General features: G+C 40.1%; 1 protein-coding gene across 6 annotated transcripts in view; it reads left to right on the top strand.

The window, feature by feature from the left end:
- Positions 1-17,833, top strand: part of CTNND2 (catenin delta 2) — an 864,616-nt gene that overhangs the window by 519,137 nt on the left and 327,646 nt on the right. For all 6 annotated transcript variants that reach the window (XM_081825896.1, XM_081825895.1, XM_081825891.1 and 3 more), the window contains one exon: positions 12,216-12,471. In XM_081825896.1, coding sequence (XP_081682022.1) covers positions 12,216-12,471 — 256 coding nt within the window. The remainder of the gene's footprint in view (positions 1-12,215; positions 12,472-17,833) is intronic.

Below are 17,833 nucleotides of genomic sequence, written 5' to 3'. Positions count from 1 at the left end.
CCACCCAGGCACCCCAGGAGTGCTAATGTTTTGTATGTCATCATTCACATATTTAATGAATGTAAGTACTCCCAACAAAGCACTGTTATTATACAGGACATAAAAGGCATGTGCCTAATGCAGGTAAGTGTTCTTTAATGATAGCCTACCTATTTGGCAAGCTTGGGGAAAATGAAGCATATCTTGTAGGGCAGACTGAGAATTCACTTCATAGACTCTATCAGGCTGAATCAGATGAAATTATTATTTAAAGGTCGAATATCGACAGTTGCATACGATTCAATCAACCGCAGAACTCACCTGGGTTAAATATACATTTTTAATTGAACACAGCCACAGGCTGCACGAAGAAAGGCAAGTGTTTTCCAGAATATGTAGCCATTTGCAAAATAACTGGTCAAATGTCATGATTAAATGTGCTAGAGAGCATTCATCTAACTACGAAATTGATAAAATTAAGATGTTGAGAACTACACTTATTATAAAGCCTCCCATTGCTAAGTAAACTTAGAAAATATGATGCTGCTGGTTTGCACACAGCAAAGCTCTGTCCCTCACTTCAAATGACCCGTGTTACCCTCGAACAGAGCCTCAGGCGTGGGAAAACTGAATCTCTAGTCCAGAACTTGGCACACGCCTCCCTGCATCTTCAGACCATGGTAACTTCCAGTTACCAGGAAGTAGAGCATAGCAATTTTGTTAACTGCATTATGATACTAAATTACACATTTTGAAATCCAGGCCAGCAAAGTTGCTTTTATGGTTGATTATTGATATGTACATTTCAGTATTTTACTGCATCATAAGAAGAAAGGCACAAAATGCTTTCTTTTATTTTTGACATCATAAATGCCATCCAGTGTTAATAATACGTATCTTGGTTCAGACGCAGAAGAATACCCATTTATTCTTCTGCCAGAATTCTCTCATCACCAGCCTGCTAGAAACCACTCCTGTCTGAGGTTGGGCTATTTTAACATCGAGTTGGCCACATACTCCTAACTAAGATAGTTTTATTTCCACACACCCCTTATAAGAGACAAAGATAACCTCAGTGATGTTCAGTATGTAATTTGCATAAAAACTGACAACAAAAAGGATTATATTGATTCTCTGTCCTGTATTCGTAGCCTCTTAGAACTGTCTTTTGTTAATAAGCTTCTGGGGGTTTTGTAAAAATTTATCTACACTAAGAAAAAAATACTTCATTCTTCTATGTCAGGTTAAAGACAGGGGAAAATGTTCACACTTTAAAAGCCAACTAAAACAAAAACAAAACAAAACTGGTGTTTTCTCTAAGCCCGGGGTCTGCAAACTCTAGCTATGGGCCAAATCCAGCTCGCCACCTATTTAAATACTGCTCATGAGCTAAAAATAATTATTACATTTTTAAATGGTTTATAGATAAAAGATGGAGAATATTTTCTGATATGTAGAAGTTATGTGAAATGCAGATTTTGGGGTCTGTAAATAAAGTTCCTGGAATCCAGCCACACCCGTTCGTCCCCATATCATTTCTAGCTGCTTCCGGGCTATAGCAGCTGAGGAGTAGTTGTAGCAGAGACCGTATGGTTGGTAAAGCTGACAATGTTTACTTTCGGCCCTTTCTGGAAAAGTTTGCCGACCCCTGCCCTAAGCCGTCAGCGAACCTCCATGCCGAATGAAAGGACACAGGGTTCGTCCTTCCTATGAGGGAAGGCAGCAGCGTTCTCTAAGTGCATCAGAGAAGAACTCTTTGCCTGGGTTTTCTCAGTAACAGTACTCTCTGCCCTGGCAGAGAGCTGCTGAGGTTGCGACATCCGGATGTCCAAGACCCCATCCCAGCCTGCCCTTTTGAACTTGCACTTTTGAGGAAATCTGCTGATTTATGCAATAATATGGAAATTTCCAGATGTGCATGGATGGTCTCATGGGATGACAGGTGGGGACAAACCACCTCTCTCCAACCCCTAAGTATGAAGCCACAGGTTCTCTCTCCCCTGTACCTGCTCAGGTTACTCCCTATTTCTACACTTAATTTATCTTATTTCAAATCCTGACACTTCCTTAGCTAACCCTGCAATCCCAGGAACTGTCTCTATCAGAACCCACATGTTCGAGAAAATGCCTTTAAAATGGGTATATATCCTTTCCTTATAAATTATGTACGTATTAGACAATATTATTAAATTATATTTAGTAAAAGTCAGAATTAGAAATTAATAACAAGGAACATTCTAAGATTGCTTTCCCACATTCGGGAGGTCCTTTTCCGTATCCCGTGTTGTTGGCTTCCAGGGCCAGAGCCAATACCCCAGTTTCTTGGGAGGAAAGGACAGGTTCTGTAGGGCCTGTTAGACTTGAAGTATTAAGGGCCACTGACTTCCGGCTCCTATCCATGGCTGAGGTGGTTTGAGCAACCAGTCTCATGTCTCAGCCCTTGGGTAACAGGACACTGGCTGGAGTTCCTTCAGTTTGACCCCTCAAGCACTTCCAGATGATACTTCAAGGAGAGTAAGCCAAGGGGATTGAAGGCCAGTTGCTCTTGTTCAAGGAGTCAACACTCAGGAATGAAGACAAAAGGACTTGCCTAAAAAATTAGGGAATTACAAGATGGTGCCATAGTATCGAGCAGGTGAGATAGGAAGACGAAAGCATGTAGCATGGCTTTTGTTCCAAATTCTTTGAATGCATTTACAAATTGTCAGAGCCCCACCTTAAAGGAGGTACTAATAGGATGCTCACTTTCCAGAATACTGAGGCACAAAGATGTTGAGTCATCTTCCCAAGGTCACACAAGTTGTGCGGAGCCAATTGTCAAACCTTCACACACAGGCAGTCCTGCCCTGGATCCTGGGCTCTTAACAGACATCTTGGTTGAAACTATTTGTTAAAGTCATCATTTAAAAAGAAAATAAATACCCATCCATGTTCATCGTGGATTTTGTATCCTGTCAATCAAATAGTATCTGTTGAAGACTCACCATGTGCTAGATGCACTAGCAGATCCAAAGATCCTTCTATCTACTCCTTGTCCTCAAACACATTCAGTCTCCTTTCATACTAGGACATGAACATATGGAAAATTAACTGGCAATGGAAGGTAACATCTTAAGGGTTAGAACATTCCAGATAAAGCTGAAGACAAAGTATGAATAAAAACACTAAACAACACATAGTATCTTTTCATTCCCAGATAACCTGTAACCCCTGATTGTGCCATACGTAATCCCCCCACCCCCCACCTCCCACCCCCCACCCTGGCCCAAGGCCACCTTCCTCTGTTATTCGGCAAGAAGTAGAGGCTTGGCAGGTGCATGTTCTTCATCCACATCCGCTCTTGGTCACTCAGTGCTGGAGCTATGCTCCCTGCCTGCTCTGGTTTCTGGGCACTGCTCTCGGCTCTATGGCCACTCTCCTCTCCCTGCCCTGCTTGGTCCTCTGCTGACCCTTTCCCTGCGTCTCCCTTACCCCAAACACCACGAAGGCTGTCCTGAGTAATAGACTGTTCTAGAGCTGAAAGATACACAGGGAGATGACTGCATGGAGACGATCAGGACCCAGCTGTAGACACTGAGGCTGAGACCTGTTAAAGCTTCCTAAACTTCCCCGCCAAAGGGGGTCGGGGGATGCCTTCATTGGCTTTTCCCCTCAGACTTCAGCTTACCACCATCCTCATCCATTCTCCTCTCTGCCTGCCTTCTCTGTGTCTCGTTGGCTGCCACAATAGCCACTCACCCCTGTTACTTACTGGAAAGACTGATTTAAATCTCAGACACCAACTCAGATGAGGACCATGATCCTTTCAGCATGCAAAAGGTCCTCTAGGCTTTCTCAAACCAAAAAGCTACCTAACCATACTTACACACACGTATTTTTGTACATGTTAGGGAATCCGGGTGCTAAAATCCTACTTCTCCCCTCTCTCCTGCTCCAGGCTGTGGAAGGTGAGACATACAAACAAGGTCACTACTCAGCACTGGAAATCAGTAGGATTTCATTCCGTTGAGCAGGCACTCTGTCGCCCAGGGCTGGGCCAGGGACCATGGCCTGAAGAGGGTCTTCTGCCCCCTTCCCACACACTGACATTTCATGTTCCTGCACCCCAGCCTTTGTCAGACAAGAACCACAGACCTTTTCCCCCCCACCCAGTTCCAACAGAAGGGAGCAGGCTCTGAGGATGGCCCGCTGGCCTTCCCGGGTCCAGATATGCTCTTAGTAGAAGGCAGAGGGCAAATAGAACACCGCATGCCCGAGGACAGGATTGAGAGAGAAGCCAGCACTGTGGCCCTGGAGACCTAGCAGCCTCAGAGGAGGTAAAAGGGTCACTTCCTGAATCAGCAGTGGTGATCAGCTCCCCAGGGCTCCCCAGAAAGTATCCCCTTGCCAGACACGACCGCCACTCATTTCTTACGCAGCCAGAAAATGAGGGAGGGGGGCCACCATCAGTGTTCCCTCCGTGTGCAGGGAGGCGGCATTGTGTGAAGTCCTGCAGAAAAGGCAGGCCAGTGAGTCCGGTGGTGGCGGGACTATCCCCACCTGCTTTTACGGGACATCCACCCAACATCTGAAGCTTTACTTTCTTGCGTGATGAAAATTTAAAGGGGCACACTTTTAACTTGGATGTTTGTTTAAATAAAACATAACCTTTCATCTGGGATAAGGCTTGTCAAAACCAGAGCTTATATAATAAGAGGAACAGCCAGACAAGGAATATGGGATCTTCATGGGTTTGCTGATGAGAAAGTCTATTAAGCAGAAACTAAGTAACACGAATTTTTATTTCAAACTCAAACATACCAATAACTGTCAACTTAGGAGTCACGTGATCAACACAAATGCTTGACTCTGACACTTCCCCCCCCCAAAAAAAACATCTTTCTAACCTAATAGAAATGGCCAGTGTCTGCTATACTGATAGTCACATGAATTCACTTTGGGATAAATGGGTTTTTAAGTGAGTGGAGAACACAAGCTTTCTGTGATGAACGTGTCAGCTTGTAAGAAAGAATGAATTATCAAAGGTAGGTTGCAAGGAGAAAATCTGCTAAATATCTTTGAGGTTGACAAATACTGCAACAGAAAAAGGAAAAAAAGTGATGAAAATATTTGCCCATGTGGAGAAAGTATTTTTAAAAAACTGAATTCTCGGGGCGCCTGGGTGGTTCAGTTGGTTAAGCGTCTGCCTTTGGCTCAGGTCCTGATCCCAGGGTCCTGGGATCGAGCCCCGCATCAGGCTCCCTGCTCAGCGGGAAGTCTGCTTCTCCCTCTCCCACTCACCCTGCTTGTGTTCCCTCTTTCGCTGTCTCTCTCTCTCTGTCAAATAAATAAATAAAATCTTTAAAAAAAAAAAAAAACTGAATTCTCTGCAGTACTAGCCAGTGCTTAATAAGGTTATAGAGGCATTTCATAGAACCTTCATATTCATAAAATTTTACTACTATTATTCAATAACATAAAAATAACATTTTCAATTAAAATCATCATTTGAGTCCACAAAAACGTGGAATATTAGCATTTATTACTTCTTAAATGCTGTTACTTCAAACTGTAAAAATGATTGCTTCCCATTAGAGCAAGTCAAATTAGATCTTCCATAACCTCTTGTTTTGTTTTGTTTTTTAACTTTTTTTAAGTCTAGAAAGTCAGGGGCACATTATTACCCAGTTGGAAATTTTTAATGAACCCAATGATTAGTATCATCTTAAAACTGAGAAGAGCTTCCAGATGCTTCCTTGTGTCAAGTCACCTAAAGCGGTGTAAATAAAAAGTGTAATTGAACTGAGCTGAGGGAGGACAGCAGGTTTGCCAGTAGAAACAGTTCATTGGCAAAATCCAGAAACATCAACATCCAGGCCAATAATAATGATTCTGTTACTACTAAAAATCCTGCAGTTCCTCTCCCCACAAAGGTAATAATAGATGAAGTTAAACGATTATGTTAATAATGAGCTCTGAGTAACATATAGAAGTGTTGAATCACTATATTGTACACCTGAAACCCATGTAACACTGTATGTGAACTATACTGGAATTAAAATGAAAACAAAAAGATTACATTAAATTTACCCTGGCATATTTTCCCACTGAGTTTAGCATGGATCAGGCTGTGCAGAGTGCAGAAAATTGGAAGATCTTTACAATTCAATTCTAGATAATAATACTGCTGGGAATATAGTGGATTGAGTGCCAAAGGTGCCTCATCCCTAAAATAACAGAGTCCAACTCTCTTTAAGAGAGTTCATGGCCGGGTGCCTGGGTGGCTCAGTTGGTTAAGCGACTGCCTTCGGCTCAGGTCATGATCCTGGAGTCCCTGGATCCAGTCCCGCATAGGGCTCCCTGCTCGGCAGGAGTCTGCTTCTCCCTCTGACCCTCCCCCCTCTCATGTACTCGCTCGCTCTCATTCTCTCTCTCTCAAATAAATAAAATACTAAAAAAAAAAAAAAAGAGTTCATGGCCAAGTTCTTGGACTTGTTGTCACCTAAGCCATCTTTACTTTCTGAGCTTGCAGAGGAAATATTGTTTAATTAGCTTATTGTGTATAGGTATAAATGTAATTTATGTTTTCATATTTCTGTATATACAAATATACAGAAAAGCAAAGATAAGTAATACAAAAACAAAAATAAGTGTTTTTTCTTTTTGGTTGAACCCTATCTTATATCCCCCCTCAAGTTTCTTCATGTGCCAGATTCTTCTATTTTATTCTGTTCTCTTTTTTTGATTGTCAGTAAAGAATGGATGTAACCATCCATCATCATCAAAGTAGAATGCCTGATTTATTAAAAAGGATCCCTCTTCCCCTCTTTCAAGCAAATACAACACATAAAACATCTCCCCCGCCCTTTGTACAGTAGACCTTTATTTGTGTAGCTCTAAAGAAAACAGATAATTTCGTGAACAGCATGGATGTCAGGTGAAGTATCAAGTCAGCTGCCGAAGAGGCTGCTTTTAAAATCTCCCCAAAGAGACCAGCAGCACGGTTCGTTGAGCTCTAAGAGCTTATTGAGTGGAGAAGGGGCTGTTTGCGGAGCAGCTGAGGAGAGATGGGGGGGTGTTTAAGGAGCTGAGGAAGCACCTTCCACCTCAGTGTTTTCCATGGGAAGGTTCCGTGGAATAGAGCCATCCTGTAACGTGGGTGATGTGGTCAGCTGAGCTCTAAGAGAAAATGTGTAACCAGATAGAAGTTCAGGAGACGTCCTGTTAAAGGGAAGTCTTTAATAATGTGGCCAGTATCCGCTTATCCATACTGATGGGCAGCCATGGTTTGCATGAGCCACACGGAGGGCACAAAGGGAGAATTTAATGTATAATGTTAAGTCATTTTCCTGTGCCACACTTAAAAAATATAAGGCATTGCCTTGTTACATTACTGATGGCTAGTCTGAGATCTGTTTAGATTCTCACACGTTTTCTCTTTTGTTGTTGTTTACAAAGGAATATTTTATCATATTTCTGTAAATCATAGATATCTTGAGAGAAAAAGTTTTCTTAAATCTGGAAGAGCAAACATTAGAGAACCAGCAATGTTTTAAACAAGAGTCGTAAAAACTATAATCATCTTTCTGAATTTATTTGGTCCCATGTTACTAATTTTTGTTCTGTTTGAATGCAGTTTTCCCATTAGTTCCAGAAATCCTTATCCAGTTTAGTTTCATGATCTTAAGGATATCAGAAACCTTTATTTGTCAAAAGTTCTTTTCATGACTTTCCTTGAAGCTGAAACACATTCTTCAAGAGCATCAGAACAGTAACTGTAAATGACAAGACTCAAAAATGGACATAGTTAATAGCTGATAATAGTTCATTATAATGCAGTTGACAAGGAAATTGGGTTATTTTTTATGACACACAACATTTTAATATTTTAATAATTAGAATTTTTTGTGGTGACATTATACCAGGACATATTAAATCTTTAGGAATTTTATATAATTTTATTTATTTTTTAACAAGATTTTAAAACCTTATTTATTTATTTATTATGTTCAGTTAGCCACTGTATAGTACATAATTAGTCTTTGATGCACAGTTATTCATTAGTTAAGTATAACACCCAGGGCATTTTCAAGACGATCCCATGACCTGCACTTGAATATAGGGTAATTTTCTCCCCATTTGTATTGCTGCTTTACGTTATTTTCATTCACTGATCAGTCTTGTTCCTTTTTTTTTTTTTTTCAATTTGACAGGACCAATTTGAATTCTAATTTTATATTTTGAAATTCTCATCAGGTATCCTACTTAGAATGACTTAAAAGTTTAAGCTCTGGATTCAGGAACGATACTTCTGAAAGGCCATTTATCAAGTGCCATAAATGCGATTATGATTTTCTAATAAGATCTTTTTGGAAGTTGTTCATCCATCTATGATTTCATAGTCCACCCTCTTTTTTGTTAATATAGTGATATCAGTGATTAAACTAAGATTCAAAACATTTTAAAATTAGGATAACTAGGGCGCCTGGGTGGCTCAGTTGGTTAAGCAACTGCCTTCGGCTCAGGTCATGATCCTGGAGTCCCGGGATCGAGTCCCATATCGGGCTCCTTGCTCAGCAGGGGGTCTGCTTCTCCCTCTGACCCTCCCCCCTCTCATGTGCTCTCTCTCTCTCATTCTCTCTCTCAAATAAATAAAATCTTTAAAAAAAAAAATTAGGATAACTATAGGTATCCATGTTCTTTGATTTTTCTAGAAATGAACAAAGTTAGATTTTTCTGTGTAAAGAATTTTTCTCAGTATTTTTCTGCATATCCCAGTAAATTCAATTTAATGAGAAATGGTATAAATTAACACCAATTTTTAACAATTTTTTCAATATAATATTCATGTTAATTCCTGTTATAAACCCACGTATCTTCTGTGTCTTTAGTAGACATTTCCCTTAATTTTAAGCCTCTCCTAAATATTCTTACCATGTAAGTAGTTCATTAATATGCATTTTGAAGTTTTAAATCTTGGTTCAGTTTACAGTGGTGGTTTTTTGGGTTTTTTTTAAGATTTTATTTATTTATTTGACAGAGAGAGACACAGTGAGAGAGGGAACACAAGTGGGGGAGTGGGAGAGGGAGAAGCAGACTTCCCCCGGAGCAGGGAACCCGATGCGGGGCTCGATCCTAGGACTCTGGGATCATGACCTGAGCCGAAGGCAGACGCTTAACGACTGAGCCAGCCAGGCGCCCCACAGTGGTGGTTTTTTTAAAAGTATACACTCTGGAAGCAGGGTACAAGGGCTTGAATCCCTTCTCTAATTACATACCAGGCAAACTCAGGCAAGTTACATAATCTTTCCCTGCCTCAGTTTCCCCCCTCACTGTGAAGTGCGAATGACATGTTCACTCTCATACAGGGCTGTGGAGGAAAAAAAGCCCTTGCAGGAGCTCTAAACTCTGATACCCAGGGGCAGGGGTCTTCACCCCAGTACAGCGTGGACAGTCTCTTTTTCTAATGTTAGTTGATTTCAGCATTGTTAATGGTAAAAATAGCAATAGCTCCTTTGTTCCGCAGTTTCTCCATATGAGATGTTTAATGCCTCTCATGTCTTTAAAGCAAATAGTGATCCCATGAGGCCATTTTGTTCTCTTCGTGCCCCAGTCAGGAAGCTGGAGCTTACAAAGCTCAGTAACTCACTCATCTGATCCCAAGAATTGCCCAGAGACCTGGATGTGAACCCAATACTCTAACTGCAGAAGCCAAGCCCTGAATGCATTCCATGACCTTGACCCCAAATGGGCCAAAGGGAAGCACACAGAGGAGCCTACCTCTATTCATAAACTTACCTCCGCCTTTTCTTTCTCCTCCTGTACTGAGACGTTGCCTTCCTGTTTCTGCTTGAGAAACTGTTTCACACCCTGCTTTCCTCTTTGAATCCAGTGTCCTTAGAGTCTTCGCTGCTGGGAGTGTCTTTGGTTCAACAACTCTCATGATATTCTCTTTCCACTTAAGGTCTCTTGAGAGTTTTTCGCCATGGCTACTCAGGTTGTTCACCTTCCCTATACTATTTTTTTAACAAGTATTTTTTTCCCTAAGATTTTGATATTATTTCCTGATCGCTGCTACGTTGTCCTCTTTTCCTGTTAATCACTGTACTTACTGTATTCATGATCAACACTTTTGTGTAGAAAAGGATTTCTTTTCTGATATTAGGAACCATTTTCAGCAAGCTTAAATGTAGATATTACTTTCCTGAAGGAAAAAAATGCCTTTATGTGGAAAATGTCAGGTGTATTTAGTTTTCCCCTTTTGCCCTGGATTTGCTGCCTAGCTTGTCACAACTCTTCTAGAAAATGAAATTTTGTTTGCCTCTGTGCATTTGTTCTTCCAAAAGCAAGGTTATGCCTGGCCTAAATTTTCAACCCCTGTCACCGTAATATAAAGTACGTCGTCCATACATTTTTAAGACATGAATTTTAATTACACGTGTTTGTAATATTTTGGAGAAAATATAACTCTTCTAGAAATTGCAAAATGATGTAAGACACATTTTCTCTTTTCAAACTTAATGTTCTTACTCTCATCAGATCATTTTGAAATCTGATCCATCAGGACAACCCTCATCATTTCAAAGACTGCTCCTCAGCATATACGTACATTTTTTGCTTAGAAAGTTTTTCTTGGGCGCCTGGGTGGCTCAGATGGTTAAGCATCTGCCTTCGGCTCAGGTCATGATCTCAGGGTCCTGGGATCGAGTCCCGCATCGGGCTCCCTGCTCCTTGGGAGCCTGCTCCTCCCTCTGCCTCTCTCTCATGAATAAATAAATAAAATCTTTAAAAAAAAAAAAAAAGAAAGTTTTTCTTGAATATTCTTCTACTCTTCACCTTGCGACAGTAGCTCTTCTCCTAATTTGGATTATTGTAAGGTTAAGTATTACAGTTCATTGGAAATGAGAAGCCTTGAACTCTTATTTAAAACTCAGTTCTCGGCCTGAGAATGTTTTCCTCAGTTCACTTTACAACCTTATTGTCATTTGACAAAATTTCCTTAATTTCTTTTAAAAATTGTTTGCTCAAAGTGACATAATTTTTTGTGTGTTTGATTTGGCATATGTCCCCTAATGTGAGAGAGGACAATATAAGCTCTCCTGTCATCCACTAATAGTAAACATTCAGGAAGTCGAAGTTGAGGGGTTTGATTTATAATTGAAACCTTATTCCATAACAGAACTCCCATGGTGTAAATGGCCGCATCCAGACACGGGCTGTATTTCGGATCTATTCTGATCTGCATGCAATGCCAGAAAGTCATCATACTGTCTAGGGTTGGTCATGGCTCACAATTATTGCAGCAATTAATAACTGGTCACATTCTGTTAACATGAAAAATGCTCTTTCCATTGTATATGTTCATTAAACCCTAGATGTCAAATATTTTTGAGAACCAGATAAAAAGAATGCCATGTGAAAAGAATCCACGCAGCAAACAGAATTGAAATTCAGTTTGGAACTAGTCAGACTGACTTTAGTAACTGGTACACAAAATCTTCTCAAAACAATGTAGACATTTTGAAAAGATGCAGATACTTCCGGAAAAGGCAAGTCGCCTCATTAGCTTGTCTGTGTTGCAGTTGGCCTGGTCTTCACCTTCTCCCACATGCCTACCCTTCACCGAATGTGTTACTCTGACAGCTTTGGTTGAAGAAGAGGCCTGTGAAAATCTTTGGGGAGTTGCTTTCCAGCAGCGCGAGCAGTCCTGTGTTTAATGCCCCAGGACTAACTGTGGAAATAGGAGCCCCGCCTCGCTCTCTCTCCCCCTCCACCCCCACGCGTGTGGTTTTGTTCCTTTCATTCGGGAGAATTAACCACGTTACTAAGTTTGTTTTACCCTCTTAATGAAATTAATGTAACATCACCTGAATGAACACTGCCTGAATTTTCTCCCCATGGACAATAAAGAACCAACTCTCCATGATCCCTCATAAAAGATTCCCTAGGGATCCTCTGGGTTTGGGTTTTACATGGAGTTTACACGTGAGACTAACAAAATGGTAAACGGCACGCAACACAATAGACGCGTTTCCCCTGTGGCTGAAAGGCTTCTTTCTGAAATAGTGTGCTAATTCTCATGATACTGGATAACAGTGAATGTATTGGTTCAAATATGACAGATGATTTTTTTATTCTTACAACCCCCCCCCTTTTTTTTTCTTATGTGTGTAATTCTCCCCCCTGCCTAGACCTGGTTAACCGTTTCTGTGAGCAGGTCCTCAATTTTTTATTTTGTCCCTACTTTCCTGTCGTAGCCCCATCTTCCCCCGGTGTCGACTCCATCCCCTTGCAGCGCACCGGGAGCCAGCATGGTCCGCAGAACGCCGCCGCCGCCGCCTTCCAGAGGGCCAGCTACGCCGCTGGCCCAGCCTCCAGTTACGCCGACCCCTACCGACAGCTGCAGTATTGTCCCTCCGTCGAGTCTCCGTACAGCAAATCCGGCCCTGCCCTCCCGCCCGAAGGCACCTTGGCCAGATCCCCGTCCATCGATAGCATTCAGAAAGATCCCAGGTGGGTACAGAACCTTGTCTTTTCCCGACCTCGATGCCTAAAGAGCTTTTCCAGCCAGGCACTGTTACGGCGTTTTTTTCCATTGCTGTCACATTGTTGAATCCATGTCACTGGCTGAGCATTGAAGGGTTGACTTCACATTGGGTTTTATAATCTTTGGTTTGGTTGGAGTATGGGCACTGATCATGGACCTCCAGTATCTTCTGTGGTTCAGCAGGTGCCTGAGATGTCAGCTCTTTGCTAAGATCGGGTGCAGCTCTCTTTTGGACAATGGAAATGGAGGATTTGGGGATTACGTCACTTGACTTCAGATGTCACGGTCTAGGTGCTTTCTAGTCTCAGTAGGACCGTGCTCTGTCACCGTGCATGCTTGTTTCTCCGTATCAGAGTGTAAAGTGGTATGCCTTCCAGGTTATACCACAAGTTGAAAATTTAGAAAATCCAACTACCTTTATTTTTCTGTGTCTGAAAGTAAACATTAGGTTGAAGTAGTTTGGGTGTTGATAAAAACTTGGGCATATGTGTCAAAGAAGTTCTTCTCACCGAGCTGTGTTTCTCTTTGTTTTCTTTTTTCCAGCAGTGGTGAGAAATTTAGTGGCGCTCTGCTTCTGAAGTTAGAATTGGTTAAATGATGTTTTATTCATAGCCATTTGATTTATGCTGATAGAGTCCCACAGATATATATCTGCATCTGTGAATATTATAGATATGTCAGATTTTTGGTATTTCTTTATAGCAGCGCATGTCACTTGGCTCTGGTAGTGTGCTTAAAATTCAGCTCAAGGAATTTTCTCTGATAGAACAACAAGTGCCTATGTACTGTATTGAGGGGTTTCACAGATTCTTTTGTGAAGGGAAATCACTCTTACCAACATAAAAGGCCAAATGGGACCATTTTATGGTATTTTTTGAGATAGCTACTTTAGCACTATTCAAAATGGCTTGGAGGGTCCATGTTAAATATTATATTTGGTGGAACCTCCATTATTTTAAAAATAAATTGTAACAAATGCTCACTGTTAACACCTAGAAATAAGAAGTATACCTACATTTACATTGTGCAGTGTCTGCTATCCAGGTTTTCAGTTTCAAAGGTCCTGAAATCTGCCCCAAATCCCTGAGTACTTTCAGCTTATGTGGATAGAATGTTCTTCAGATAACACCTCAGCACTCTATTTTTAAGTAATTTTTCTCGACGTGCTCCTGAAAACATAGAAATAGTGGAATGGTAAACTCAGGAAACACTAAATACAGAAATACATGATGGAATTAGCATTGCTTTATTTAACATTGTATATTTAAATGAGGATAAACGTTTTATCTCTGATGAAAAGGTTTTACATTTTCATATTAGGGGAATTTGGCTTAGTAAGAAGCCAAATTTATTTGTTTTTCGAGCCACAGCTTAGCCTCTTTATTTTGTACTGTATATTAAATGCATTTTATTTTATTAAATGGCATATCCTTTCCATTTCATATTACTGTCATTTTTATAGCCTTTTTTCTTCTTTCAGTGAGTTGTCATAGCTCTTTTACCTTTTTAAGTTATGGATTATATCACTTATATTTACTGCATGCCCACTATCAAACAAAACAGGGTAACGCTAGTAAGAAATGTTATCATAAATAAGAGAACATTGGCTACTAATATTTTGTATGTGTAAAATGTATATGCAAGTCATTGCATTATATGAATTACAAATTCACTGTTAATTTCAGGAATGCTACTCATTAGCCTTAAATATGTGTTAAATCTGAAAAAAAATCATACCACCATCCTAAGCCCAGAAATACCAAAAATATGGAACCGTATCTAGAAGTAGAACTGTATTGTTGTGACTTAATTAACACAAAAGGAACTAATGATCTAGCATCATGCAAAATGGACGGAGTTTAAAATACAATAATGCCCTAAGAGTTCTCTTAAAATAAAGGAATATGCCAACGTGTTCAGGTTGAATGGACAGACATTTCAAATCTAAAATTCAAGTCCAAAATCTAATGCTTCTTTTATGACAAGATTTTTGCGTCTTCCTTTGAATAATGAATTTTGATTGCTAGCAGGTGACTATTACCAGAACTAATGGGTTTAACCTGTGGGGTTCAAACTTGTTTATTTTGGCATTATGGCTTATGATTTACACTTTTTCAGTCTTTACACTTCTTTCAAGCTTCAGTTTTTAAAGAGAATTTGTTGAAGTTTTATTTATCATTAAATACCAGACCATCTAAGCCTCTACTGTTCCCAACATATGTTTATAGCACATTATAATTCTCAAAGCACTTCTACTAAATCTTTGATGTAATTCTCCTTTGAGGAGGGAAACTGATGGGTTTAGTGCCTTAAATAGATGGGGAATTAGAGTGATCAATGGCATTGAAGATCACGTTGCTGACAGGTGGCTACATGGGCTAGAATCCATACTCTTAGGACACAGCAGCATGTGTTGGCATGAACATTTTTTTTTAATAAAAAACAAAAAGGAAAACGAAGGAACAGAATCCCATCTTTTATGATATTTTTTCAGAAGGTGAGTGAATGATAGTTATGGGTGTTTGTGTGTAGGAGTTTGGAATGATGAAGGAAATGATACAAATTGCCTAAATCGGTCTCCTCGCTCTGCTAATTGCTTATGGGATATGTAGTCTTTGTCTTATTTTTTATTTCTTTGGCTTTCTTCGCTAACACCTGCCTTACACATCTTACTGCAGACCAGTGTGTTTTCTCTATGGGAGAGTTTTAGTATTACTCCATGAGAAGTTTTCCAGAAAGTAGTGTATTTTAACATAAGAATTTGAGAGATCAAGATAGCCTCAATTCAGTCATTAGACTTGAAACCAGAGACTTCATTAGCTCTTAATTCCTCTAAGCCACAAGGTGCAAAAAATTGGCTGCAAAGGCTTGGATTTTTCTGGCTTGCTTGGCTCAGTCATATACGGTGGCAAAACTTTGGTCTTTTTGCTTTTAGGCTGCCCCCATGATGTCCTCTAAGTAAGAATGCACAGAAACCTTTTTATACAGAGAGATGATAAAATCTAATTTCCTTTTTAAAGTCAGCAACCATTGAGGCAATTTACATACATATACATATATATATAAATTTTGCACATTTGCCAAGAAGTTTTTATTTTTTAATTGCATGTTATCTTCCATAAAATGTGAACCTCTTAAGGATTGTTGACACAGCTAATATATTTCCAGTGCTACACCAAATACTGCGTTTTATATACTATTGTTTTTAGACATCTAGGTTAAATATAAATCTTAACATCAAATTATATGAAAGGTTTCAGTGATGTTGGGAGTGATAAGTCTTAGCATCCTTATTTTGAACCTGACTGATGAAATAACTAGAAAAATATAAAGCAAGACCTGTATACCTGGGTGTATGAAAAGTACTCTAAGGGGCACCTGGGTGGCCCAGTCAGTTGAGCATCTGACCCTTGATTTCGGCTCAGGTCATGATCTCGGGGCCTGGGATCGAGCCCTGCATCGAGTTCTGCATTCAGCGCAGAATCTATTTGGGATTCTCTCTCTCTCGCTATCTCCCTCTGCTCCTCCTCCTCCTTGCACACACGCTCTCTCCAAGTAAATAAATAAATACATAAAATCTTCAAAAAAATAAAAATTAAAAAATGGAAGTACTATAAATGTTCTTGTCTGTGAAAGGAAAGTTATGGCTTAGACATTTACCAACAGAACTTAATGTAGGTTGTAGATTGCAACAGGAATAGTGTCTTTTCGTCATGTTTGATTAATCCCTTTTCAAGATACTGTAATTCCTGATGTACACTGTCCCCAGCAATTTTGCCAACACGCTAAAAGAATCCAACTTATTATAAACAAGGTTTAAGTTTAAACTCTGTCTTCTTTTTGCCATTCAGCGTAACAGAAATAAATACAGTGGCACATCTTTAATGCCGAGTTGGGGCCCAGATTTCAACTGCCTTTCCTTTGGTTCCATCAGATTTGTAGTCCATAGAGTTGTTTTGTTTCAAGTCACAATATTTGAAAAGTTATATAAAAATATGCATTTTCTAAGGAATTACCTGGTTGCATTTCTCCTATATTTTATCTGCTATTTTAAGATATTACTAACGTTATTTTACTACTGGATGTTGTATTAGTAAATATAATTAAGTACTGCTGCTTACAAATATCTTATCAGTGGGTGAACCTAGGTTAAGAATGTTTTCCAAATACTGTCTCTTTTTTGCCCACTATAAAACCAAACATACGGCATACAGTGAACGAATACTCAGGAAACAAAATATACCGCAACAATGCTTTATAAAAGGTGAAGATTTGAAAAATATTTCTAAAATCTTTATTAAAGTTCAAAGCATTATTATGTAACTTAAGTAACATGGCTGACGTGTTTATAGTAAAAGAGTTACGTGGTATTTTTCATTGTCCATTTCTCTTGAATGGTGGAATCTCTGGGGAGCTTGGTTTCCACTCCAAATGCTCAATAATCATTTATTTAACTCGGGGAAAATAGAGCATTCACAATTTAAAGACCATCAGAGTGTAAAGAGCACTTGGAAGCCATTTATTCAGTGAGGCTAAAGGCAAGCCCAACGATTGGCTTGAATGCCTCTAGCCACAGGCCACTCGCCATCTCTTGAAAGCATCGTATTAATTCTTTGAGTAATTCAGGCCTTGTAAATTAATTTATATTGTTATAAAATCGGCACCTCTTCTAAGCTCATGCCCTGATCTTGTTCCTGACCTTTGAAATCACAAGACAGTATGCCCCCCCCTTTTCCCAAGGACACCCCTTAAGGCCAGTTCCAGGCCCTCCGCAGTGCCCAGGCCCACCGTCCCGTGCTAGCTGCATCCCTTCCCTGCACAGTCATTTCTGGGGCCCTCCTCTGGGAGTCGTGCAGTGGCTAGTCGTCTCCGGCATCACCAGAAGTGCAGGAAGAGAGTGAGTGTTCCCTTGGGGCAGCGTAGGCTCCTAGTACGTTTTCTTGTGAGATGAGAATGATGTTGGTGACAGTGACGATGATAACGATATTAAAAATAATTAAGTCATATATGTTATACACAGCATTAAACATTTTTTGAATATTTTATTTTATTGAAGTTTTTATTTGAATTCCAGTTAGTTAACAGGCAGTGTACTATTGGTTTCAGGTGTACAGTACAGTGATTCAGCCCTTCCATACGTCACCCCGTGCTCATCACGGCAGGTGCCCTCCTTCATCCCCATCACCTGTTTCCTTATCCCCCCCACCCACCTCCCTTCTGGTCACTGTCTGTTCTGTGTAGTTAAGAATCTGTTTCTTGGTTTGCCTCTCTCTCTTTCTTTTTTCCCTTTGCTCATTTCTTTTGTTTCTTGAGTTACACATATGAGTG

Source organism: Leptonychotes weddellii, chromosome 7 (assembly GCF_054177405.1).
Source record: "Leptonychotes weddellii isolate Sample4059 chromosome 7, ASM5417740v2, whole genome shotgun sequence".
Classification (NCBI taxonomy): domain Eukaryota; kingdom Metazoa; phylum Chordata; class Mammalia; order Carnivora; family Phocidae; genus Leptonychotes; species Leptonychotes weddellii.
The sequence above is the reverse complement of the archived record's forward strand: the minus strand, read 5'-3'. Positions and strand labels throughout refer to the sequence as shown.